Below are 26,909 nucleotides of genomic sequence, written 5' to 3'. Positions count from 1 at the left end.
ACAGAATAGCTGTGACCACCTGGGAGTTGCCACATTCTTCACCTGCCTAGGAGGAACGAGAAAAGGCCAATAAAATCGTCCCATCAGAAACCTGAGGGCAAAGGAGCTGATCCCGTTCCTTATGAGGGAGTGTTTCTCACAGTGATCCAGAGCCAGAGGCTGCTCCTCTGTCTGTAGCCGAAGAAATATCCATAAAGATCAAAGGTTTGATCCCCAGTGATACGTGAACAGCAAGGATGAATCACTGTAATGGATTCGGTTACTTCCCCGATTTGAAAGGAGGTGATGGAATCAGCGTGCAGAGCCAGGGAGAGTTGCTTTCCTTGGACAGAGAATGAGTGCAGAGCAGTAGTTTTCACCGCTGGCTGCACATGAGAATCACCTGGAGAGTTTAAAAAAATCCAGATGCCTGGGTCCCACCAGAGACATTCTGATTTAATTGGTTTGAAAATGGCCTGGGCCTTAGGCCAGTCTTGAGTTAATCACTGGTTTAGATACTGATGTATTTGAGGATCAGTGATGCTTTCTGCCTGCTGACTAATGGAAGCAATAGTCTAGCCCCGTCATTCTCTAAAGGTGGTTTCAGGGTCAGCTGTTAGCATTACCTGGGAACTTGTTAGAAATACAGATTCTCAGGCCCCACCCCAGAACTACTGAAACCAAAATTCCTGGGCTAGAGGATCAGCATCTGTATTTTTTTTTTTTTTTTTTTTTTTTTGCGGTATGCGGGCCTCTCAATGTTGTGGCCTCTCCCGTTGCGGAGCACAGGCTTCGGACGCGCAGGCTTAGCGGCCATGGCTCACGGGCCCAGCCGCTCCCGCAGCATGTGGGATCTTCCTGGACCGGGGCATGAACCCGTGTCCCCTGCATCGGCAGGCGGACTCTCAACCACTGCGCCACCAGGGAAGCCCAGCATCTGTATTTTAACAATCCCTCCAGGTTATTCTGATCCATGTTAGAATTTGAAAACTACTGATCTAAGTCCAGACATTGCTACTCGAAGTGTGGTCCACAGACCAGCAGCATCTGCATCCCTTGGAGCTGTTAGAAATGTAGAATCTCAGGCCACCCCAGACCTACTAAATCAGAATCTGCATTTTTAACAATGTTCCCAGATATCTGTGCATTAAAGTTTGAGAAGCATTGGTCTAAGAAACAATGGCCAATTTGTGTTCTCACTTCAGCTGTCATCTTTCAGTGCATTTAGGTAAGAGGACAAGAGCATGACCAGAACTAATAAGGGAAGCTATGAAACTGCGTTCTGATACTTCTACAGGAGGAGCTTAGGTGGGATCTCTACATACGTGGGGCACTGACTCAAAGAAACATTGGGGGTAGTTATAGTGGATGTGGTATAGTAAGAGCAGCTACGGTTTATCAAATAATTACTTTGTATTTTATAGGTATAATTGCATGTAGTCCCTATAGAAATCCAGAGAGAGTCCATCCATCCATCCATTCATTCAACTAATACTGTATTATATAAACGTGTATGCCACGCATGGGTCTAGGCATATATCCCTATAATGTAGAGATATAGCTGCTCCTGTCATTATGAGGCTTAAGTCCAGAGTTAAACAACAAACAGTCATAAATAAACTGATGTATAATAAAATCATAGGTGAAGATACTTTATGAAGAAAGTAAAGCAGGATAAGAGAACGGGATGAAGAGTGACAAGGAAGTGTTGCTTGGGGTAGCGTGGTGAGAGAAGGAAAGCCTCTCTGGGCAGGTGACATTTGAGCTAAAAGACAGAAACAAGCAAAGGCATGAGCCACACAGCTCTTTGGGGGAAGAACATCAGGGAAGACACAGTGAGGGAGGGGGCAGCACTTAGAGATAAACTGGGGAGATAGCTACAAGCCAGGTCATGAATTGTCTCATAAGTCATGGGAAATCCTCACAGACAAGGAAACTGAGCAGGGCTTCTCAGACTTCAAGGTGCCCACAAATCACATCACCTGGGGCCTTATTACACTGTAGCGTGGAGTCAGTGAGTCTGGGTGAGACCCGAGTCTTGGCATTTCCAACAAACTCCCTGAGACGCTCATGCTCCTGGTCTGTGGGCCACACTCAGAGCAAGTAAAAGGGTGCAGGGGTTGAGAACTTAAGCAACATGTCCAATGTCACATAGCTGGTAAGTCCCAGAGGCACAATTTGAGTCTCAGATGCCTGACCCCAAAGTCCCTACTGTCCATCGGTTGTCTACCAGGTAACTTTATGCCTGACTCACCTGTAACTACTTAATGTGCAGGGACTTTAAAGGTCCTGCCTGAGAAAGGTCCTTGTGTGCACTCTGTTCATGGAAGAGCTACTTACCTCCTTTTATGTGATGGAGAAATAACAAGGGAAATTGATAATTATTGGTAACCTTGGTAACTATTGATACTTCGTGCTATCTCTTGTGAAATATTTAGAAGGTGTAAGATATCCCTGGCATCTTTAGAGACAAATGATATTATTGTTGGTCACCATCTTGGTGTAGTATATAAATAAAAAACAACAAAATACCCATGAGCCTCGAAATCTAATGCGTTGTATTTGCAGTAACTGACCCGAGGAAGCCAGTTATTCTCCTGGTTCTGCAGTCGTGTTCTACCTGGCCAGACTTCCCCAGATGCTCCTGCTGTGGCCCATTCGAACCCTTGCATTTGATTCTCATCATTGCATGGGAGATACTTGTTGCTCCCAGGTGTGACTGGGCTCTGGGGTATACATGAAGCAGTTTACATGCTGAAATCAGTCAGGCTCCAGTGTAGAATGAAACAAAAGCAAAAAGGGTGTGTGTGAGTGGATGAATATTTGAATATTTAGCTCTGGGCTTCCTTCCATGAAAACAACCATAGCTTCCAATATCAAACAGTTGTTCAAAGGAAAGGACAGCCCCTCACTTTCTCTTGTCAATTGATATTCACGGGGTCTTCCTGGCTCCTGGGGGTTGCCAGGGTGACAAAGTGGGGAGATGTTCTGTGTATACATTGTATATGCCATTGCCTTGATGAATGACATGGTTTGGTTTGGTTTGTTTCCCTCCCCTTTTGTTAATTCTCTGTGTTCTTTTTTTCCTTTGTGCTGCACGATTAGGACCCTGCAGTGGGACACAGACCCCTCAGTGCTCCAGCTGCAGTCAGACTCAGAACTTGGGTATATGTCTGCTCTTTTGTTACTCCTTTTATTATTTCTTTGCTACAGTTGTGTTGAAATGCTGGAGCTGTTGTTGCTCTTGCTTTTTCCCTCTTTGTTGAATTTCCAGTTTGATAAGTTTATTTCCTTCTGTTAGTTTTCCTTATGAAGTTATGCTTTGAAGAAAGTCTCTTTGTGGAAAACACCACAAAAAGATGGCTTTTGATCTCCCCTTCTAATTCCTATGATTGCAAAACAGCCCTCCCCCAAAACAAAAATTACAAACATATCCCCACACCTCTGCTGCAAGGTGGGGCACGCAAGTTCTGTGACGGCAGAGATGATTAACTTAATCCTAACCATCCTCCCCCCTGACTAACAAGTTACCTTAAGTTAATCCTTGTCTAAAATCAGTATGAAAATGGTGTATCTTGTTTGTTTCCTTTTCACTTTTCGGGGACTCACAGTTAGCATTTAATTTGAATCAAGTTTGAATGTGTAAAGATTCCTGTTAAAGAAAAAGCAGATTTGTTCAATGCCTCAGTATTAAGAAATGTCAAATATTTGATGATGGGTAATGTCTCCTGCATCCTAAAGATCATTTTTTTTCAAGTGGAAGTTGTGTTAAAAGGGAGCTTCAGAATTGAAAAGTCACCCACAAAGAATAAAACACACAGGCATTTCCTAGAAACGTAGTTTATTTGTCTTATAGGGTTGGAGTTAGCTTATATTCACACTTGAGATATTTCCAGTGGGGTGCTTGTCCTAGCTGTGCTCAAGCTCAGGAGCACCGACTGTGTGCTTCTCCTTTCAGCTTGCTCTGGTGAATCCAGATCAGCCCGAAACCAGCCACGGTGAGGGTATTTACACCACAACAAGTGGCAAATGCTGCAAACCAGGGGCTTGCTCCCTTTCCCTCGAGCCAGTTATGGAACATTTACCAACACGCCACTGGGTACCTCAGTATGTGAAAAATTTTATTACAGTATTTTCTGAAGCTATTACTTTTTCTTTCTAAATACAACCTAATGAATCCTGAAGTGGGTGTTTATTTATTTATTATTTATTTTGAATTTCTGAGATTCCTGGGCATGTATCTGTGGGTTGCTATCAATTTCAGTGCCTACTGTAGGCGTTCAAGGTTGAAGGGTCTCTGTATGTTAGGTTAAATGCCATCTGCCTGTGTCCTTCTATGTATGCAAAAGTTCTCTGCAGACTCACAACGCTGCTAAGGCAAGGTAATATCCTAACACTTCAGGTAACTGATACACTATTTTTTTTAACACTACTAAATTTCTGGCTATTTAGTTATGTAGTTCATTGTATGTTTTATTTCCATTTGTATTATTTAAATAACCAAGAGGTATGGCTTAAATCAAGGTGAAAAACCCTGACTACATAGTATGTTACTATTCAGGAGAATTTCAGACTGTAGTTCTTCAATATTTCATTGTGTATTTTTCTAAAAAAAGGGCTAGAACTGGCAGAGACTTTACCTTATGCACTTAAATTAACAGATTTTTTAGACAGATTGTGACACTGGTAAATTACACTTGCTTGCATGGAACAGTTAGGAATTTTCCTATTTATATCTGTTTTCCCGGCAAAAACTCAGTTTTTTTTTTGTGAAGTTTTTTTTTAATGAAGTTTTTTTATGAAGTTTACCTCAGGCGACAAGAGTTTTTTAGTGACAGTTTTATTTCCTCTTCTTGCTCTTTGGCATGGAGTTAACGGGCTCTGTCATTTGATTTTTTTTAACAGCTTTATTGAAGTATGATTAATATTAAAGAAATGACACACATTTAAAGTATTCAAATTGATAAATTTTAATGTATACACGTTCATAAAATCATCACCACAATCACGATAATAAGCATATTCATCATCCCCCAAAAGTTTTCTCCTGTGCCTTTTTCATCCTCGCTCCTGCTTCTCTCCACCCCCCAAACAACTGATCTGCTTTCTGTCACTGTCCATTACTTTACATTTCCTAGAATGTTATATAAATGAAATCATGCAGTAGGTACTCTTTTGACTGACTTCTTTTACTCAGAATAATTATGTCAAGACTCATTCATGTAGGTGTGTATCAGCAGTTGATTCCTTATTTTTGTTGACTAGTTCATTGTATGGACATACCACAGTTTGTTTATCCGGTCCCTTTTTTTTTCTTTTTTTAACATCTCTATTGGAGTGTAGTTGCTTTACATTGTTGTGTTAGTTGCTGCTGTATAAAAAAGTGAATCAGCTATACGTATACATATGTCCCCATATCCCCTCCCTCTTGCGTCTCCCTCCCACCCTCCCTATCCCACCTCTCTAGGTAGTCACAAAGCACAAGCTGATCTCTCTTTGCTATGCAGCTGCTTCCCACTAGCTATCTATTTTACATTTGGTAGTGTATATAAGTCCATGCCACTCTCTCACTTCGTCCCAGCTTAATCTTCCCCCTCCCTGTGTCCTCAAGTCCATTCTCTATGTCTGCGTCTTTATTCCTGTCCTGCCCCTAGGTTCTTCAGAGCCTTTTTTTTTTTTTAAGATTCCATATATACGTGTTACCATACGGTATTTGTTTTTCTCTTTCTGACTTACTTCACTCTGTGTGACAGACTCTAGGTCCATCCACCTCACTACAGATAACTCAATTTGTTTCTTTTTATGGCTGAGTAATATTCCATTGTATATATGTGCCACATTTTCTTTATATATTCATCTGTTGACGGACACTTAGGTTGCTTCCATGTCCTGGCTACTGTAAATGGTGCTGCAGTGAACATTGTGGTACATGACTCTTTTTGAATTATGGTTTGCTCAGGGTATATGCCCAGTAGTGGGATTGCTGGGTCATATGGTAGTTCTATTTGTAGTTTTTTAAGGAACCTCCATACTGTTCTCCATAGTGGCTGTACCAATTTACATTCCCACCAACAGTGCAAGAGGGTTCCCTTTTCTTCACACCCTCTCCAGCATTTATTGTTTGTAGATTTTTTGGTGATGGCCATTCTGACCGGTGTGAGGTGATACCTCATTGTAGTTTTGATTTGCATTTCTCTAATGATTAGTGATGTTGAGTATTCTTTCATGTGTTTGTTGGAAATCTGCATGTCTTCTTTGGAGAAATGTCTATTTAGGTCTTCTGCCCATTTTTGGATTGGGTTGTTTGTGTTTTTGATATTGAGCTGCATGAGCTGCTTGTATATTTTGGAGATTAATCCTTTGTCCATTGATTTGTTTGCAAATATTTTCTCCCATTCTTAGGGTTGTCTTTTGGTCTTGTTTATGGTTTCCTTTGCTGTGCAAAAGCTTTTAAGTTTCATTAGGTCCCATTTGTTTATCTTTGTTTTTATTTCCATTACTCTAGGAGATGGGTCAAAAAGGATCTTGCTGTGATTTATGTCATAGGGTGTTCTGCCTATGTTTTCCTCTAAGAGTTTTATAGTGTCTCGTCTTACATTTAGGTCTTTAATCCATTTTGAGTTTACATTTGTGTATGGTGTTAGGGAGTGTTCTAATATCATTCTTTTACATGTAGCTGTCCAGTTTTCCCAGCACCACTTATTGAAGAGGCTGTCTTTTCTCCACTGTATATTCTTGCCTCCTTTATCAAAGGTAAGATAAGGTGACCATATGTGTGTCGGTTTATCTCTGGGCTTTCTATCCTGTTCCATTGATCTATATTTCTGTTTTTGTGTCAGTACCATAATGTCTTGATTACTGTAGCTTTGTAGTATAGTCTGAAGTCAGGGAGCCTGATTCCTTCAGCTCCGTTTTTGTTTCTCAAGATTGCCTTGGCTTTTTGGGGTCTTTTGCGTTTCCATACAAATTGTGAAATTTTTTGTTCTAATTCTGTGAAAAATGCCAGTGGTAGTTTGATAGGGATTGCATTGAATCTGTAGATTGCTTTGAGTAGTATAGTCATTTTCACAATGTTGATTCTTCCAATCCAAGAACATGGTATATCTCTCCATGTGTTTGTATCATCTTTAATTTCTTTCATCAGTATCTTATAGTTTTCTGCACACAGGTTTTTTGTCTCCTTAGGTAGGTTTATTCCTACATATTTTATTCTTTTTGTTGCAATGGTGAATGGGAGTGTTTCCTAAATTTTGCTTTCAGATTTTTCATCATTAGTGTAAAGGAATGCAAGAAATTTCTGTGCATTAATTTTCTATCCTGCTACTTTACCAAATTCATTGATTAGCTCTAGTAGTTTTCTGGTAGCATCTTTACAGTTCTCTATGTATAGAATCATGTCATCTGCAAACAGTGACAGTTTTACTTCTTCTTTTCTGATTTGGATTCCTTTTATTTCTTTTTCGTCTTTCATTGCTGTGGCTAAAACTTCCAAAACTTTGTTGAATAATAGTGGCGAGAGTGGGCAACCTTGTCTTGATCCTGCTCTTAGTGGAAATGGTTTCAATTTTTCACCATTGAGAACGATGTTGGCTCTGGGTTTGTCATATATGGCTTTCATTATGTTGAGGTAAGTTCCGTCTGTGCCTACTTTCTGTAGAGTTCTTACCATAAATGGGTGTTGAATTTTGTCAGAAGCTCTTTCTGCATCTATTGAGATGATCATATGGTTTTTATCCTTCAATTTGTTAATATGGTGTATCACACTGATTGATTTGCGTATATTGAAGAATCCTTGCATTACTAGGATAAACCCCACTTGAGCATGGTGTGTAACCCTTTTAATGTGCTGTTGGATTCTGTTTGCTAGTATTTTGTTGAGGATTTTTGCACCTATGTTCGTCAGTGATATTGGCCTATAGTTTTCTTTTTTTGTAACATCTTTGTCTGGTTTTGGTATCAGGGTGATGGTGACCTTGTAGAATGAGTTTGGAAGTGTTCCTCCCTCTGCTATATTTTGGAAGAGTTTGAGAAAGATAGGTGTTAGCTCTTCTCTAAATGTTTGATAGAATTCACCTGTGAATCCATCTGGTCCTGGGCTTTTGTTTGTTGGAAGATTTTTAATCACAGTTTCAATTTCAGTGCTTGTGATTCGTCTGTTGGATTTTCTGTTTCTTCCTGGTTCAGTCTTGGGAGGTTGTGCTTTTCTAAGAATTTGTCCATTTCTTCCAGGTTGTCCATTTTCTTGGCATAGAGTTGCTTGTAGTAATCTCTCATGATCCTTTGTATTTCTGCAGTGTCAGTTCTTACTTCTCCTTTTTCATTTCTAATTCTGTTGATCTGGGTCTTCTTTTTTTTCTTGAGGAGTCTGGCTAATGGTTTATCAATTTTGTTTATCTTCTCAAAGAACCAGCTTTTAGTTTTATGGATCTTTCCTACATTTCTTTTTCATTTATTTCTGATCTGATCTTTATGATTTCTTCCCTTCTGCTAACTTTGGGGTTTTTTTTGTTCTTCTTTCTCTAATTGCTTTAGGTGTAAGGTTAGGTTGTTTATTTGAGATTTTTTGTGCTTCTTGAGGTAGGATTGTATTGCTAAAAACTTCCATCTTAGAACTGCTTTTGCTGCATTCCATAGGTTTTGGGTTGTCGTGTTTTCATTGTCATTTTTTTGTAGGTATTTTTTAACTTCCTCTTTGATTTCTCCAGTGATCTCTTGGTTATTTAGTAGCATATTGTTTAGCCTCCATATGTTTGTATTTCTTACAGTTTTTTTCCTGTAATTGATATCTAGTCTCATCGTGTTGTGGTTGGAAAAGATACTTGATACGATTTCAATTTTCTTTTCTTTTTTAAAATAATTTATTTATTTATTTATTTATTTTTGGCTGTGTTGGGTCTTCATTGCTGTGTGCGAGCTTTCTCTAGTTGTGGAGAGCAGGGGCTACTCTTTGTTGCAGTGCGTGGGCTTCTCATTGCAGTGGCTTCTCTTGTTGCAGAGCATGGGCTCTAGGCGTGCAGGCTTCAGTAGTCGTGACGTGCAGGCTCAGTAGTTGTAGCTCGCGGACTCTGTAGCGCAGGCTCAGTAGTTGTGGCACACGGACTTAGTTGCTCTGCAGCATGTGGAATCTTCCTGAACCAGGGCTCAAACGCATGTCCCCTGCATTGGCAGGTGGATTCTTAACCATTGTGCCACAAGGGAAGTCCAATTTCAGTCTTCTTAAATTTAGCAAGGCTTGATTTGTGACCCAAGATATGACCTATCCTGGAGAATGTTCCCTGAGCACTTGAGAAGAAAGTGTATTCTGTTGTTTTTGGATGGAATGTCCTGTAAATATCAATTAAGTGCATTTTGTTTAATGTATCATTTAAAGCGTGTGTTTCCTTATTTATTTTCATTTTGGATGATCTGTCCATTGGTGAAAGTGGGGTGTTAAAGTCCCCTACTATGAATGTGTTACTGTCGATTTCCCCTTTTATGGCTGTTATTATTTGCCTTATGTATTGAGGTGCTCCTATGTTGGGTGCATAAATATTTACAATTGTTATATCCTCTTCTTGGATTGATCATTATGTAGTGTCCTTCTTTGTCTCTTGTAACATTCTTTATTTTAAAGTCTATTTTATCTGATATGAGAATTGCTACTCCAGCTTTCTTTTGATTTCCATTTTCATGGAATACCTTTTTCCATCCCCTTATTTTCAGTCTGCATGTGTCCCTAGGTCTGAAGTGGGTCTCTTGTAGACAGCATATATATGGGTCTTGTTTTTGTATCCATTCATCCAGTCTGTGTCTTTTGGTGGGAGCATCTAATCGATTTACATTTAAGGTAATTATTGATGTGCATGTTCCTATTACCTTTTTCTTAATTGTTTTGGGTTTGTTACTGTAGGTCTTTTCCTTCTCTTGTGTTTCCTGCCTAGAGAAGTTCCTTTAGTATTTGTTATAAAGCTGGTTTGGTGGTGCTGAATTCTCTTAGCTTTTGCTTTTCTGTAAAGGTTTTAATTTCTCCATTGAATCTGAATGAGATCCTTGCTGGGTAGAGTAATCTTGGTTATAGCTGTTTCTTTTTCATCACTTTAAATATGTCCTGCCACTCCCTTCTGTCTTGCAGAGTTTCTGCTGAAAGATCAGCTGTTAACCTTATGGGGATTCCCTTGTATGTTATTTGTTGCTTTTCCCTTGCTGCTTTTAATATTTTTCTTTGTATTTAATTTTTGATAGTTTGATTAATATGTGTCTTGGCATGTTTCTCCTTGGATTTATCCTGTATGGGACTCTCTGTGCTTCCTGGACTTGACTATTTCCTTTCCCATATTAGGGAAGTTTTCAACTATAATCTCTTCAAATATTGTCTCAGTTCCTTTTTTTTTCTCTTCTTCTTCTAGGACCCCTATAATTTGAATGTTGTTGCAGTTATTGTTGCCCCAGAGGTCTCTGAGACTGTCCTCAATTCTTTTTTTTTTTTTTTGCGGTACGTGGGCCTCTCACTATTGTGGTCTCTCCCCGCACAGAGCACAGGCTCCAGACGCGCAGGCTCAGAGGCCATGGCTCACGGGCCCAAACGCTCTGCAGCATGTGGGATCTTCCTGGACCGGGGCACGAACCCATGTCCCCTACATCGGCAGCCGGACTCTCAACCACTGCGCCACCAGGGAAGCCCTGTCCTCAATTCTTTTCATTCTTTTTTCTTTATTCTGCTCTGTGGTAGTTATTTCCACTATTTTATCTTCCAGGTCACTTATCCATTCTTCTTCCTTTGTCATTCTGCTATTGATTCCTTCTAGAGAATTTTTTATTTCATTTATTGTGCTGTTCATCATTGTTCCTTTGCTCTTTAGTTTTTCTAGGTCCTTGTTAAATGTTTCTTGTATTTTCTCCATTCTATTTCCAGGATTTTGGATCATCTTTACTATCATTACTCTGAATTCTTTTTCAGGTAGACTTCCCATTTCCTCTTCATTTGTTTGGTCTGGTGGATTTTTGCCTTGCTCCTTCATCTGCTGCATATTTCTCTGTCTTCTCATTTTGCCCAGCTTATTGTGTTTGGTGTCTCCTTTTTGCAGGCTGCAGGTTCATAGTTCTGTTGCTTTTGCCTTCTGCCCCTAGTGGGTCGGGTTGGTTCAGTGGGTTGTGTAGGCTTCCTGGTAGAGAGGACTGGTGCCTGTGTTCTGGTGGATGAGGCTGGATCTTGTCTTTCTGGTGGGCAGGACCACATCTGGTAGTGTGTTTTGGGGTGTCTGTGAACTTAGTACGATTTTAGGCAGCCACTCTGGTAATGGGTGGGGTTGTATTCCTGTCTTGCTAGTTGTCTAGCATGGGGTGTCCAGTACTGGAGCTTGCTGGTCGTTGAGTGGAGCTGGGTCTTAGGGTTGAGACAGAGATCTCTGGGAGAGCTCTCACCGATTGATATTACATAGGGCCAGGAGGTCTGTGGTGGTCCAATGTCCTGAACTTGGCTCTCCCACCTCAGAGCCTCAGGCCTGACACCCGGCCGGAGCACCAAGACCCTGTCAGCCACACGGCTGTCAACTTGGTACAAGGGATGCTTGCCAGTGAATTAAGGTGCAAAAAAGACACAAGGCATAAATACCTCAATCTTATATTTTAAGGTTTGTATAACTCTGGTGGGTAGAAATCCAGACTCGAACGAGAAACAGCACAGACCTTATGTTCCAGGCACTTTGCTCTGCTTTGATTTCCTTGTCCTCGAGGAGCACACCGTCCACAAAGGTATTGCGTGCGGTGCCAACTCTCTGGTTCCACTTATCCGGTCACTATTTGGTGTACATTTGGGTTGTTTCCAGTTTTCCCCATTACAAATAAAAATGCTATGAGCATTCATGTAGAAATATTTTTATGCAGTATGCTTTCATTTCTTTTGGGTAAATATCACAAAGTATAATGGCTGAATTGTATAGAGAATGTATATTTAACTTAAAATGTCAAACTGTTTTCAAAGTGGCTTTACCATTATATACATTCTCACTAGTAGTGTATGTGAGCCTCAGTTCCTCCACATTCTTGACAACACTTGGTTTGTTGGCATATAACTGTTCATGGTATATCTTACGATTTTTTTGTTATCTCTGTGGTTGGTTGTTATTTCACCTCTTTCATTTCTTATTTTGTTTATTTGAGTTCTCTCTCTTTTGTTCTTGATGAGTCTGGCTAAAAGTTTATCAATTTTGTTTATCTTTTCAGAAAACCAACTTGTGGTTTCATTGATTTTCTCTATTGTTTCTTCATCTCTATTTTATTTATTTCCTGTCTGATCTTTATTGTTTCCTTCCCTCTGCTGGCTTTGGGCCTTCTTTGTTCTTTTTCTAAGTCCTTTAGATGGTAAGTTATGTTGTTTATTTGAGATTTTTCTTGTTTCTTGAGGAAGGTCTGTATCACTATAAGCTTTCCTCGTAAAAGTGATTTTGCTGCATCCCATAGATTTTGGAATATGTGTTTCCATTTCCATTTGTCTCAAGGTATTTTCTGATTTTCTCTTTGATTTCTTCATTGAGCCTTTTTTTTTTCTTTTGTGGTACGCAGGCCTCTCACTGTTGTGGCCTCTCCCGTTGCGGAGCACAGGCTCCAGACGCGCAGGCTCAGCGGCCATGGCTCACGGGCCCAGCCGCTCCACAGCATGTGGGATCTTCCTGGACTGGGGCACGAACCCGTGTCCCCTGCATCGGCAGGCGGAGTCTCAACCACTGTGCCACCAGGGAAGCCCGCCATTTTTTTTTAGTAGCATGTTATTTAGTCCCCTGTGTTTGTTTTTTTCCCATTTTCTTTCTGTAATTGATTTCTAGTTTCATATTGTGGTCAGAAAAAAATGCTTGATATAATTATATTCTCTTAAATTTGTTGACACTAGTTTTGTGGCCTAGGATGTGATCTATCTTGGAAAACATTCCATGTGCACTTGAAAAGAATGTGTATTCTGCTGTTATTGGATGGAATGTCCTATAGATTCCATTAAGTTCAACTTGTCTAGTGTGTCATTTAAGACTATGTTTCCCTGTTGATTTTCTGTCCGGAAAATCTGTCTGTTGATGTCTGTGGGGTGTTAAGTCTCCTACTATTATTGTATTCCTGGCAATTTCTTTCTTTATGACTGTTAGCATTTGTTTTGTATATTTAGGTGCTCCTATATTGAGGGCATATATGTTTTTTAAAAAAAATTTATTTATTATTTTTGGCTGTGTTGGGTCTTTGTTGCTGTGCGCGGGCTTTCTCTAGTTGCAGCGAGTGGGGGGGCTACTCTTCGTTGCAGTGCACGGGCTTCTCATTGCAGTGGCTTGTGGTGGAGCACGGGCTGTAGAGCGCATGGACTTCAGTAGATGTGGCATGTGGGCTCAGTAGTTGTGGCTCACGGGCTTAGATGCTCCACAGCATGTGGGATCTTCCCAGACCAGGGCTTGAACCTGTGTCCCCTGCATTGGCAGGCGGATTCTTAACCACTGCCCCACCAGGGAAGCCCGAGGGCATATATGTTAGCAGGTGTAATATCCTTTTTGTATTGATCCCTTTATCATTATATAACGTCCTTCTTTGTCTTTCTTTATGGACTTTGTTTAAAGTCTATTTGGTCTGATATGGGTATTGCTACTCCTGCTTTCTTGCGAGTTTTGTTGGCATGAAATATCTTTTACCATCCTCTCCCTTTCAGTCTGTGTTTGTCTTTAGCTCTGAAGTGAGTCTTTTGTAAGCAGTATATAGATAGGTGTTGTTTTTTATTCAGTCAGCCACCTTTTGTCTTTTGATTAGAACATTTAGTCCATTAACATTTAAAGTAATTATTAATAGGTATGTACTTATTTCCATTTTATTACTTGTTTTCTTGTGGGCTTTGTAGTTCTTCTGTGTTCTTCTTTTTGTTTCTTCCCTTGAGGTTTGATACTTTTCATTAGTTGTATGCTTGTGTTCCTTTCTCTCTGTTTTTGTGTATCGTAAGTTTTTGATTTGTGATTACTATGGAGTTCATATATGCTGACCTTTAACTATATGTACTTGTTTTAATCTGATAGTCATTTAAGTTGAAACACATTTTAAAGGATCTACATTTTTTTTTTACTCCTGTCTCCCACATTTTTGTTTTTGATGTCGTATTTTACATTTCCATGTTTATCCCTTAACTGTTTATTGTAGTTATACTTAATGATTTTTAAAAATCTTTATCCTAGCTTATTTAAGTGTTTGATCTTTAGCATTTACTATATGTTTGCCTTTACTAGTGAGATTTTTTTCTTTCCTATAGATTCTTCTTGTTATAGCCTTTTCTTTTTTTTTTTTTTTACATCTTTATTGGAGTATAATTGCTTTACAATGGTATGTTAGTTTCAGCTTCACAACAAAATGAATCAGTTATACATATACATATGTTCCCATATCTCTTCTCGCTTGCGTCTCCCTCCCTCCTACCCTCCCTATCCCACCCCTCCAGGCGGTCACAAAGCACCGAGCTGATCTCCCTGTGTATAGTCTTTTCTTTACCACTTAGAGAATACCCTTTAACATTTCTTATAGGGTAGGTTTAGTATTGATGAATTCTTTTAGTTTTTACTTGTCTGAGAAGTTCTTTGTCTCTCCTTCAATTCTAAATGATAATTTTGCTGGGTTGACTGTTCTAGATTGCAGGTTTTTCCTTTTCGGAACTTTGAATATATCATGCCCCACTCCCTTTTGGCCTGCAAAATTTCTTCAGAAAAATCATCAGATAGTCTTATGGGGGTTCCCTTGTATATGACTCTTTGTTTTTCTCTTGCTACTTTAGAATTCCCTTTTTTTTCTTTTACTTTTGTCATTTTAAATTATGATATGTCTTGGTATGTGTCTGTTTGAGTTCACCTTGTTTGGGACCCTCTGTGCTTCCTGTACCTGGATATTCGTTTCCTTCTTCAGGTTTGAGAAATTTTCAGGCATGATTTCATCAAATACATTTTTGATCCCCTTCTCTCTCTCCTCTCCTTCTGGGGCCCCTATAATGTGAATGTTGGTATGCTTCATTTTATCTCAGAGATCTCTTAAACTCTTCTCAGTTTTTAATTTTAATTTTCTTTTTGCTGTCCTAATTGGGTGATTTCCATTATTCTATCTTCCAGATCACTTGTGCATTCTTCTGTATTGCCTAATTTGCTATTCATTCCTTCTAGTGTGTTTTTCATTTCAGTTATTGTATTCATCAGTTCTGATCCTTTTTTATACTTTCTAGTTCCTTGTTAAAATTCTCACTCCGTTTATTCCTTTCCCTCATTCAGTTAGCATTTTTATTACTACTGCTTTGAATTATTTACCTGGTATATTGTTTATTTCTATTTCATTATTTATTTTTTTCAGGTTTTTTCTTTTGCTCTTTCAATTGAGACCAGTTCCTCTGTCTTATCATTTTGCTTAACTTTCTCTGTCTCTATGAAATTAGGTGAAATAGTTACCTATTGTAGTCTTGAAGGGGTGTCCTCATGTGGATGTGTCCCTCTACTGTCTGTGTGTGCCCGGTAGCTTTGGTTGGGAGCTAGATTCAATGTGAACACAAGTTATGTCTTTCCTCACGGTGTGCTGGCAGGTATCGCCTTGGTTGGAGGTGGAGCTGGAGAAAGGGGCTTTGGCTGGGGTCAGGTGTGAGCCCGGGCTTACCATTTGCTCAGTGGTTATCTCCACCCTATTGGGAGCAGGGTCAGGTCCCAACTTGCTGAGGCAGAAGCTCTGAGGGGTCAGGTCTGTGCTGGTTCTGTTCTCTTTCAGTGTGAGCTCTTCCTGCTCCCAGCACCAGGACTTCTGCCCCAGAGGGGAGCAGTGCTGGAACAAGAGGCACCCGCGCAGGCTTTCGGTGTGATGGGGCACAGGCTGCAGCAGTGTGGCTCCATACAGAGGTTGGGGCTGCTTCTGACGCTCTGCCTGTGCAGTTGCCAGTACTGGCTGCCCCCACCCTGCTCAGACCCTGCTCTGGGGTCTGAGTCTTCTTTATCCTTCACGTCCATTCTCTTCCCTCAGTCTGTACCACTGCCACCCTGGTGTGGAGCTGTGCTGCAGGGCAGGCAGTGCCCGTGTGGGCCCTTCACGTGTGTTGCGGCACGGGCTACAGTGGTCTGGCCATGACCAGAGGTCAGGGCTGCTTCTGATGCGCTGCCTGTGCGAGTGCCAGTAATGGCTGCCCCTGCCCTTTTCAGACTGCCTCAGGTCTGAGCCACCGCTGTGTCTGACGGCTGAACTCTCTCCTCAGCTGTGGCAGTCCTCGCTCCAGTGTGGAGCTGCAATGTGAAGTAAGTGGGGCTGGAGCAGGGGCAGGCACCCAGGGTAGTTGCAGTAAACCAGTCAGCTGCCTGCGCGGTTCCAATACGCCTTCTCTGCCTTGCTTGGGGAGTAAGCACTCGTGCATGTGCTCCTCATGCTTCACTCGTCTGTGCTTCCCACAGCCCTCCTGCCAGTCCCATTGGCCCTCCAACAAGCCAAGGGAGCTCATCTTCCCTGTGTTGGACCCCAGGGCTGGGGTGCCCAACATGTGGCTTGAAGAACTCACTCCCAGGGAGGATCTCCACCCATGTAATCTCCCTTGTCCTCTGAGGCCCGTCCCAGGAGTACAGGTCCTGACCTGATGGCGTCTCTTCTTTTCCTACCCAGTTCCATCTTTCTTACAGCCTTTGTTGTACAGGAGTCTTTCTGCTAGTTTCCAATGAGAATTGTGCCACATGTAGGTGTGTTTTTGATGTGTATATGGCGTGGGGTGAGTTCCACATCCCTCTACTCCACCATCTTGATCAGCTAGTTAGCTTTGAAAGAGATTTAAATAATAAGGAAAGTATCTTACGTATTTACCCATGTAGTCAATACTTTCCTGATGTCCTTCCTTGGTGTAGAGCCATATTTCCATCTGGCATCATTTTCCTTCTGTCTGGTAGATATCCTTTAACACTTCTTAGAGTTAGGATCTTCTGTTAAGGCATTCTTTTAGTTTTTATGTCTTAAACGTCTTTGTTATATCGTTATTTTTGACATAGTTTTAACTGAGTATAGAATTCTAGGTTGACAGTCTTTTTCTTCCAGTACTTCAGAAATGTTGCTTCATTGTCTTCTCACTTGCATTGTTTTTGACCAGAAATATGCTCTCATCCCTTTCTTTATTTCTCTGAGTATAATGTCTTTTTTTTTCCTGGATGCTTTTGCAGTGTTCTCTTTTTCATCGATTTTGAGCAATTTGATTATGATATACCTAGAGGTAGTTTTCTTCATGCTTCCTGTGCTTGGGGTTCATTGAGATTCTTGGATCATTGGGCTTATAGTTTTCAACAAATATGGAAAAATGTGTCCATTATTTTTTCAGAATTTTTTTCTATTCTCTCTTCTTCTGGGGACTCAAATGACATATATATGAGGTCACTTGAGGTTTTCCCACAGTTAACTTGCTCCATCTACTTTTCCTTTACTACCTGTGTTTTATTTTGGATAGTTTCTATTGATATATTTTGTCTTCACTAATCTTTTGTTTTGCAATTTCTAATATTCCATGAAGCCTACTCAGTAAATTTATAATTTCATACGTTGTACTTTTCATCTCTAAAAGTGCTATTTGTGTCTTTTAAAAAAAACCTTCCATTGTTTCTACTCGAATTTTTAACACATGAAATACAGTTTTATTAACTAATATCCTTACTTGCTGTCCCATCATCTGTATTAGTTTTGGATCAGTTTCAATTGATTGACTTCTCTCTTCATTGTAGTTGTGTTTTCTTTCTTCTTTGCATGTCTGCTGATTTTTGATTGAAGTCAGACATTGTGAATATTACTTGGTTAGGTGTTAGATATATTTGAATTCCTGTAAATCTTGAGATTTGTTCTGAGATACAGTCAGTTCACTTGGAAACTCTTTCAAGTCTTGTTTTTATGATTTGTTAGTTGGGACTGGAGCAGTACTCAGTCTATGGCTAATTAATTCTGCTATTGAGGCAAGACCCTTATGTGCTTTCTATACAATGCCCCATACATCTTGAGGTTTTCCTGCCTGGGAACAGGTGGGTGGGAACAGGCACATTCCTGTTCCTGTGTGAGTGCCCAGAACTGTTACCTCTAATTCCTTCAGGTAGTTCTTCCCTTGGCCTCAGGTGGTTTCCTCAGATACATGTGCTGATCAGTACTAAGCTGAATCCTCAGGGGTATCCTCTGAAGGTGTAGGTTTTCTCTTTGTGAGTTTTCTTTTCTCTGTTATTTTGTACTGTAAAGTCTAGCTGCTGTGGTCTCCCTGGACTCTTAGCTCTGTCTCCTCAACTTAATGAGCCTGCTGGATTTCACTTGGGTTCTCTCCCTGCATCACAGATGGCCTTAAAACTCTCAATGCAGTGAGTATGGGGAATTATAGGACTCATCATACGTTTCCCTGCTCTCATGTATCCCTTTACTTCATTGCTTGACCTTTAGTGTCTTGCAAACTGTTGTTTCATTCAAACTGCTGTCCTTTTTTTTGATTGTTTCAGGTGGAGGATAAATCTGGTCTCTGTTACTCCATCTAGGCCAGGAGCACAAATGTTTCACTTTTGTATGCTTTGTATGTTAGCTATGTGATCAGCAAAACAAGTGGCAACATAGAGAAATTAGGGTGAAAAAAAAATGGCTTCAAGAAAATTGTAAATCAAGTGTAACTCATCTTTCACCAGGCAGCTGCTTATGAAAGTACCCAAAATACTTTTATTTCTTAGGCTGTTATAATAATTGAGTGAATTGAAGATGGTAGAAGTAAAAAATGAAATAATGAGATAAAAAGAGTAAGTTAAAAGATCATGGGATAGAAAGTTTATATTGACTGGGAAGTGAATAAATGTCATTGAAATTTGGAGTTGCAATGAGCAAGTTTGAGGAAAGGGTTATATTTCAAATGTTTTTTGTTGTCTTATGAAGGGAACATACGGGCAAATGCCACCATGAGACTGCCGGTCTTCAGGGAGATGTGTTGAGTCAGCAAAAGGGGAGTCGGGGAGGGAGACAGAGATTCTCAATGATGAGCAGACATCAGTGAGTAATGAGAGTGTTTTGTGGCCCTTCACATCAAATTGTTAAGCTCAATAACATATAGGAATATTTAGTGGCTTCTGATTTTATTGAAGCCTCACAATTATATTTCCTCTATGTCTTAGTATATTAAACCCTTAGTAGGGTTTTTGAAATATTTGGAAGCAAAGCGAGAATGAGGAAGAACTGAAGCCGTGAAGGACTTGGCTGTTCCTTCCCTCAAGGAGGAACTTAGAGGTTCCTTCAGTCCTTGGGAGACTTTGTTAGAAGGTGGTGGTGACCTCTTCTTCTCTCAGCCTTCTCTTCTGCCTCTTGTTTTGGCTGAAAGAGAGGGTATTACTCCTGAATCCACCACGCACCATCCCAAACTGCTGTGGCAGAACAGAGTGATCACTCTGTTAAGTATAGAAGTTAAACCAACTCTCTAAAGGCACCAGAAAAAACACATATCCTTCAAGATGGTGGTAGGTGTTTGAGGAAGTCTCACCTGCCAGTTCTAGAGGTCTTTTCATGTTTTCAGGTTGTTTTCATTTGCCTAGCAGAACAGTAATAATCTCATTAGCCTTTGATAAAGTAGGCCTCTTTTGGCTTATTCTCCATGTTTTTTCAAATGTTCTTGTGCATTATGTTTAGATCTCTGGTTTCAATTAATTTTTAAGGTTTCCCTTGGACACAGTGCCTGCAATTTTCTTGAGAATGATGTGGATTGTATTTTTATCAAACTGACAATCTCTGCCTTTTCAATAACACCTAATCACACTTTCTACAGAAATTAAAATATGAAATAGCGGTTTGGGGTGTGTGTGTGTGTGTGTGTGTGTGTGTGTGTGTGTATCAGAAGGTAATGGTAAAATGCATTTCGGAATCTTTAAGCATAGAATGAATTCTGACCCATGAAAAACTTCAATAAATTGGTTTTAACAGATCCAATAAAAATTTTGTCACAAGAGAGGGAGAAAACACTTTGTTTACCTCTTATAATATTCCTTTATCAAGTCCCCAAACATTTCTTGAGAGCTGTTACCTGCTCGACTTTGTTCTCTACCCTCAAGAACCTTGAATAAGCAATTATGGGATATTTTCTGTTCCACACTTGCAGCTGGACTTTCACAAAACAATATTCCTTTTATTATTCCATTTCAGAAAAATTAATATGGTCAGTTGGGAGGGATGTATGCTTATAGTTTGGTACTCAGTGACTTAAAGATTTCTGTAATTTTATAGCTTTATAAAGTTAGAAGTTACAACTTCTACAGAAGGTTTTTCATAAATATCAAGTCAATAAAAGGCCAATCTACAAAATTTTTATATCATTGTTGTCCTTTATATGCAATACTGGAGAAAACGCACTTCCTTACCTTCTGATCTTATAATTCTGAACTTTCAGTTTCCTTTGTAAAGTGGGCACTTGATAGCAGAACTCCCACCAATATTGCCAAGCTCTGTTATAACCATGACTATTTTGATTCTTCTCTCATCCCGGGAGTTTGCAAGATTTACTTGTGTGATGAAGTTTAAGGCAGACCCTTTAACTGTGCCTGTTGACTGAGCCAGACTTGACATTTGCTTCTGTTCAGGAAAAATGGTTTAGCTGCCAGACTAATATCTCTGCACAGTAAGAGACAAATATCATCGAAATGAGATAAATACTTCCTCAAATGATTTTTTAAATGTGAACATAGAAAATGGAAACTGATCCTCCTTGAGGTAATTGGAAAAGGTCAACCATCAAGCTGCTTCTCAGGCCTTGGAGAAAAGCACCCTCTCTGAACAGAAGGGATAAATTGTGTGTGAAGGGGCTTCAGTGCTAGGCTCACGTCCTGCGTGTGGTACCCCATCGCCACCTTTCCTCCGTGTGGTGTCCCATTCTCGAATCTAGGAGCCAGTCCTCGGTATGTCACACCTAATTACACCAGTATACAGTGTTGGGAAAACAAGTTGACCTTTTGTCATTTTTAAAAACTTCTTTCATATTTCATGAGTTTCTATGTCCTTAGGTCTCTATATGCTCTTCTTCTATGGATGCAGTATTTTCCCATGTGGCTCTAGGTGGGTGGTTGCCAGGACCACATTTTCTGCTTTGTCTTCTTTTCATAGCTTTGGTCTTAAACTTCATACAATTGGAAAACTCCTCACTATAAACTCATCCACTGAGGTACTCATTTTTATCCCAAAGCAGAACTTTCTCGGGATTCCCCGATGTCTTCCAGTTACACTACTTACTTTCTTCCCATAAGGCATGAAGCCTTGATATAATCCCCAATTTATTCCTTTTCTTTCACCTTCCATACCAAATGAACTGCTTTAATTCTTTTCCAACATCACCAAACTACAGCATTTTCCTTCTGTTCCCAGTGGCATCACCACTGAGTGCCTTCTTATCACCCGGGACCACGTTTCCACAAATCCAGTAGTCATTCCCACTTTGATTTAGTGCTTTGCCTGGATTCTTTGTTTAGTTACTGAACCCATCCGGCCTCTGTTTGTAGATCCTTTCTCAGTTCCCCTTTTTCTCCACCTCAGCTTCTGAGGCCCCACGCATAGACTCTGGTCGCTCGTTTGTCAAAGGGGGAGACTGAGACTCCATTCTTCACACAGTTGCCTCACTTTAAATGTCTCTTTGAAGCCGTCAGCTTGTTAGTAACTTTCAGTAATTCCTCATTGTCTGCAGCATAAAGTGCAAGATCTTTAGCCTGAGATTTAAAGCCCTCTAATCATCTGGCCCTAGTGTACCTCTCTAAATTGATCTTCCACTGCTACTCGGTGTAAAACTTCTATTCTGAAAACCTGGTCTTTCAGGCATAAAATGTGAATTCAGTCTTTAGATCTTTGCATATATAGCACCTCCTCCCTGGAGCACCCTCCTCATTCCTTTCTACGACTGAGTTCTGCCTATCCTTCAAGACTTACACCAGGCCTTTGGTTCTCAGTGAAACTTGCTTCATTTACCCAAACACATAGTGATCTTCCTATTATACTCTCCTGTCCCACTGATGATGATGTGAATTGCTCATGTTGGCTCTTATTACCTTTCATTCTTATTTGCTTTTTGTTGTATATGTTCAATCTCCTCATCCTCTCTTTATTGTAAGGATCTGTGCTTCAAAAATGGTTTGTGGTTGCTGATAAAGATGTTGGCTGAAGTAGTTCCTGTGCCAGCTATCAAGTCCTTTGTGGGTACCCACATAAAATTTTTGGACAACGAAGAAAGTGGCACCATTATCACTTTCACTGTCTTAAGGGGCTCTTCTTTGAGAAACCTCAAGGAATTTTATAAGCAGCACCAGGAGAAGAAAGTCACTGGCAGCACCATTAATGTGTGTTGGGGATGAAATACGCACATGCAAATAAGCAGGAATAAAACCCAGGAGGGTTGAATCTGGACCCAGTGCAGACATTCTTTTATTCCTTGGCCTTGACCTACTTTGGCATCTGGCCAAATAACTCTTTGTCTCTGGGAACATCTGCTCCTGGTGTTATCTGCTTGACTTCCAGGTTTCTTCCCTGCTCGAGAGACTGCCCATTAGTACAACGACCCCTCTTGTTTCCTGGCTTCTGATCTGAGCTCCTGACTCTGCCACCTTACGGCCCACACTTCTGCCACCAGGTTTAACCAGCATATCCTCAACATTATAATTTCCAGTCACTGAACACTATGAGACTGCTATTCAGAGACCATTGTGGAGAGTCTTCGTGATTCTCAATTTGTAAAATTGGAAGAGTTTCTTAGATGCTTGGTATATTCTTATTGTGGCTTTTGTCTTCACATAGGCTCTTGTACTGTGACATTAAAACAGAAATTCTAGTGTGAGGGTAGTCAGCGTCCCAGTATTGGTGATGGGTTAGAAGATGAATCATCCACTCTGATATACGTGCATCTGTGAGGATCAGCTGATGGCATCTGAAATCTCCACAGCAGCCTCTTGCTTAACACTTTAGTAGTCTGGAGCCAGATCTCCGATATTACTGGGTTCCCTTATGAGTCCAATAGAGATAGTACCGTAATATTAGTGCAGTTTCCTTCACTTATTTGAGTATGAAATGCAGGAACATCAAGTTTGCTGTATAGAATTCACTGTGGTCCAAAATTAGAGCATCAGAATATGAGTTGTATTGTGTCTGACTGATTCGGGAAGAATTTGATGATGCTAATGCCAGTGATGGATGACATGCTCGGGTGCTCTGAAGGCTTTCATGACCCCTGGGAAGCTCTCAGGTGATGAGGTGCCTCCTCTTGAATCTATCCTCCCACAGTCAGATTTGGCTCCTGCTTGGGGCCCATGGGCATCACCAAGGAGCAGTATTCATGACAAAGCCTTTCTCTGCCCCCCTGCTCAATCTTGCCACTGAACATTAAGAAAAATTAAGCATGGTCAACTGGATATCCATATGCAAAAGAATGAAGTTGAACCCCCCTACTTCACATATATGGAACATTAATTCAAAATAGACCAGAGACCTAAATGTAAGAGCTAAAATTATAAAACTCTTAGGAGAAAACGTAGCTGTAAATCTTTGTGACCTTGGGCAGTGGTTTCTTAGATATTTCACCAGAAGCACAAGCAGCTAATGAAAAAATAGATGAATCAGACTTCATTAAAATTTAAAACTTTTGTACTTCAAAAGGCACCATCAAGAAAGTGAAAAGCCAACCCACAGAATGGGATAAAATATTTGCAAATAATAATATCTGATAAGGGTCTAGTATCCAGAATATATAAAAATCTTTTACAACTCAACAACAAAAAGACAAATAACCAAATTTTAAAATGGGCAAAGAATTTAAATAGGCATTTCTTGAAGAAAGATATGTAGATGGCCAATAAGCACATGAAAAGATGCTCAACATCATTAACCATCAGGGAAGTTCAAATCAAAATCCCAATGAGATGCTACTTCACACAAACTAGGATGGCTATAATGCAAAAAGACAGATAATAATAAGGGTTGACAAGGATGTAGAGAAATTGGAATCCTTGTATACTGCTAATGAGAATGTAAAATGGTACAGCTACTTTGGAAAACAGTGTGGCAGTTTCTCAACAAGTTAAACATAGAATTACCATCTAACCCAGCAGTTCCACTCTTAGATATATACCAATTCAAAAAGAATTCAATTCCAAGAGAATTGAAACCATACACCCACACAAAAACTTGTACACAAATGTTCATAGCAGCATTGTTCTTAATAGACAGAAATGGAAGCAACCCAAGTGTCCACCAACTGATGGGTGGATTAAAAAGAATGTGGTATATCCATACAATGGGATATTATTTATCAATAAAAAGGAATGACATTCTGATACATGGTATAATGTGATGAACCTTAAAACAAACTAAGTGAAAGAAGTGAGACCCAAAAGGTCATATACTGTAATATTTCATTTATATGAAAGTAGACAGAAGTAGATTAGTGGTTTCCAGAGGCTGAAGGAGGGAGAATTGAGGGAGTGACTCCCAACGAGTACAGGATTTCTTTTGGAGGTAACGAAAAGTTTGTGCAATTACAAATGTGAGGTTATACGAGTTTGTGTATGTACTAAAAACCACTCAATTGTATACTTTAAAGGGGAGATTTTACAGTATGTAAATTTTATTTCAATTAAAAAAAATTAAGACAGCCTTGATCTTAAGTCTCTGATCAGAGAGCTCTGCTTTTTGATCCTTGCCATCCCAGACCAACCCCCACCCATCTTTGTCGTGTCAAAATCATTTTCCTGGGCTTCCCTGGTGGCGCAGTGGTTGAGAGTCCGCCTGCCGATGCAGGGGACACGGGTTCGTGTCCTGGTCTGGGAAGATCCCACGTGCCGCGGAGCGGCTGGGCCCGTGAGCCATGGCCGCTGAGCCTGCGCGTCCGGAGCCTGTGCTCCGCAACGGGAGAGGCCACAACAGTGAGAGGCCCAAGTACTGCAAAAAAAAAAAAAAAAAAAAAAAATCATTTTCCTATTTAATTCTTAAAGGCAGCTTAACAGTAGTTTCTTTGAAATCTAGTTGTTTTTTTTTTTTTTTTAGCACTGCACGTGTACGCATGAAACAGTGACTGCATATTTTCAGGTCACAGATGCAGTGACATCAGAAGCTGAAGTTCTGTTGTTCATGGCTTTCAAGGGAATATAGGTCTTTTCAAAAATAGGGACAAAACCAGGGTATCCCACTTTGGTAGATAAATCTGTGCTTTGCAAGTATTTATTCTCTGTATTATTAAAAATAATGTTTAAATATTAACTGCATTTTAAAATGTCAGTAAGGTTTCTCTTAAATTTTCCTTCATCTTTGAAATGGGAGAAGAGCCAAAGAGTTTATATTTATTAGAATTCCAACTGCTATGTATATGTTTCTCATCCTTTTATTTGGGAGTAAGTCTGTACAACCCGTAACTTTCTTCCACGTTGGTAGACATCATAGACCATGATGAAGTCGCGTTTTGAACTTCATCTTCCTTGGATAATGAAACTCTGAAAGTAGCCAGGAAAGTCACGCTAACCTTCTGGTGGATAGGCAAAGACATTACAAGTAAACCAGAAAGGGGAATGGAGACAGTGATTCGTGTAAGGGAGTTTTTTTCTTCTTGTGATGCATAAGGTCTAACTGAGGGCAAGTGGACAAACCTGAGTGAATTAGACTATGCTAGTGGTAGATCATAGATCTCAACACCCTGAGCCCTGGCAAATAACCTTCTCAGACTTCAGATACCTTCCATTTTTGTTCTTTATCAAGACCTGATTTTTCTTTTCGGAAGAAACATTTCAACTTTGGTGCAATATGGCTTTGCTCAGCCAGCTTGCTCAGCCAGGTTGACAGGACCAGTTGGAGAAGAAGCCTCTGGGACTTTTAGTGGGGAGTCCAGCCCTGGCCCTGGGAGATGTGGGCCCCACGTCACTTTAGGACCAGGCCAGGTCAGCGAGTAAGGGATCCGTGGTTCCATTGCCCAGCGTCTCTGGGATCCCCTGCCTGACATTTTAGTTTTAGATCTAGGATAGACCCTTGTGCCAGGCCCTTAATATTTTGCACACTGCAGTCTGACACTCATCCTCTTACCCTCTCATCTTTGTTCACCTTTGTTCCCAGCCTGTCTCATAGAACTTTATAAGCTTGGTCAAGAGATATCATCTCCGCTCTGTGGGACTGAGGCCTCATCCTCTAAGCTGCAGGATGGAGAGGCCCAAGTGAATCTAGAAACAATGAAGCTTCTATGTCTACACTCTAATATTTCTAAATCAGTGGTGCTCAGCCTTTAGTGAGCGTCTGAATCACCGGTGGGGAAGGTGGGGGTGGGTAATTAAAACACAAGTTGCTGGACCCTATATTTAATAGTAATACCATGGCTGCCATGGCGTAGATAATTGAATTCTCAATTTACATTCCTGCATCATGGCTTCTTTCTCCTCCTTGCATTCTTCTCTTCTTCCTTCCCTTTCTTCCTCAAACATTTATTTAGTGCCAGCTCTGTGCCTGACACAGAACTAAGCCCCAGGGTACAGAGATAACTCAGGGATAAATAAGTAAGTTTCAGTCAAGTCAGACATGAGAAGAGGACAGTGACATGTAACAGGGGCTATAGTGGGGGGGGGGGAGAGAGAGAGAGAGAGAGAGAGAGAGAGAGAGAGAGTGTGTGTGTGTGTGTGTGTGTGTGTGTATAGTAGCGAGGGCATGAGCTTTGCAGGAGGGATGGTGGGACAGCGGAGAAGGTATCCCAGAGTCAGAATAGAAGAGCCTGCATGAACTTTAGAGCCTAATTAGAAGGAAAAGGAATTAGAGTAGCATTAATTCTACAATACAATGTGGCTTCCCCCCCTCCTTTGCTAAGTAGTTTAATTTGCACCCTTGAATAAAAGAATTATGAGCTGGTAAGACTGAGCAAAAATAAGAAGCACAATGTTCAGTGTTTGTACTTTTTTTTTTTTTAAAGAAGATGTTGGGGGTAGAAGTTTATTAATTAATTA

At 40.4% G+C, this 26,909-nt stretch overlaps 1 protein-coding gene across 15 annotated transcripts in view; it reads left to right on the top strand.

The window, feature by feature from the left end:
* DYNC1I1 (dynein cytoplasmic 1 intermediate chain 1) overlaps nucleotides 1-26,909 on the top strand; it is a 506,528-nt gene that overhangs the window by 232,414 nt on the left and 247,205 nt on the right. For 14 of the 15 annotated variants that reach the window (XM_082846457.1, XM_082846458.1, XM_082846450.1 and 11 more), the window contains one exon: nucleotides 3,085-3,144. The exons of the other annotated variant lie outside the window; for it this stretch is intronic. In XM_082846457.1, the coding sequence (XP_082702583.1) occupies nucleotides 3,085-3,144 (60 nt within the window). The remainder of the gene's footprint in view (nucleotides 1-3,084; nucleotides 3,145-26,909) is intronic. 15 annotated transcript variants of the gene reach the window in all.

Source organism: Leucopleurus acutus (genome assembly GCF_964270905.1).
Source record: "Leucopleurus acutus genome assembly, chromosome: 9".
NCBI classification, from domain to species: domain Eukaryota; kingdom Metazoa; phylum Chordata; class Mammalia; order Artiodactyla; family Delphinidae; genus Leucopleurus; species Leucopleurus acutus.
Note: the sequence above shows the minus strand (reverse complement) of the source record. Positions and strands in the feature narration are given on the sequence as shown.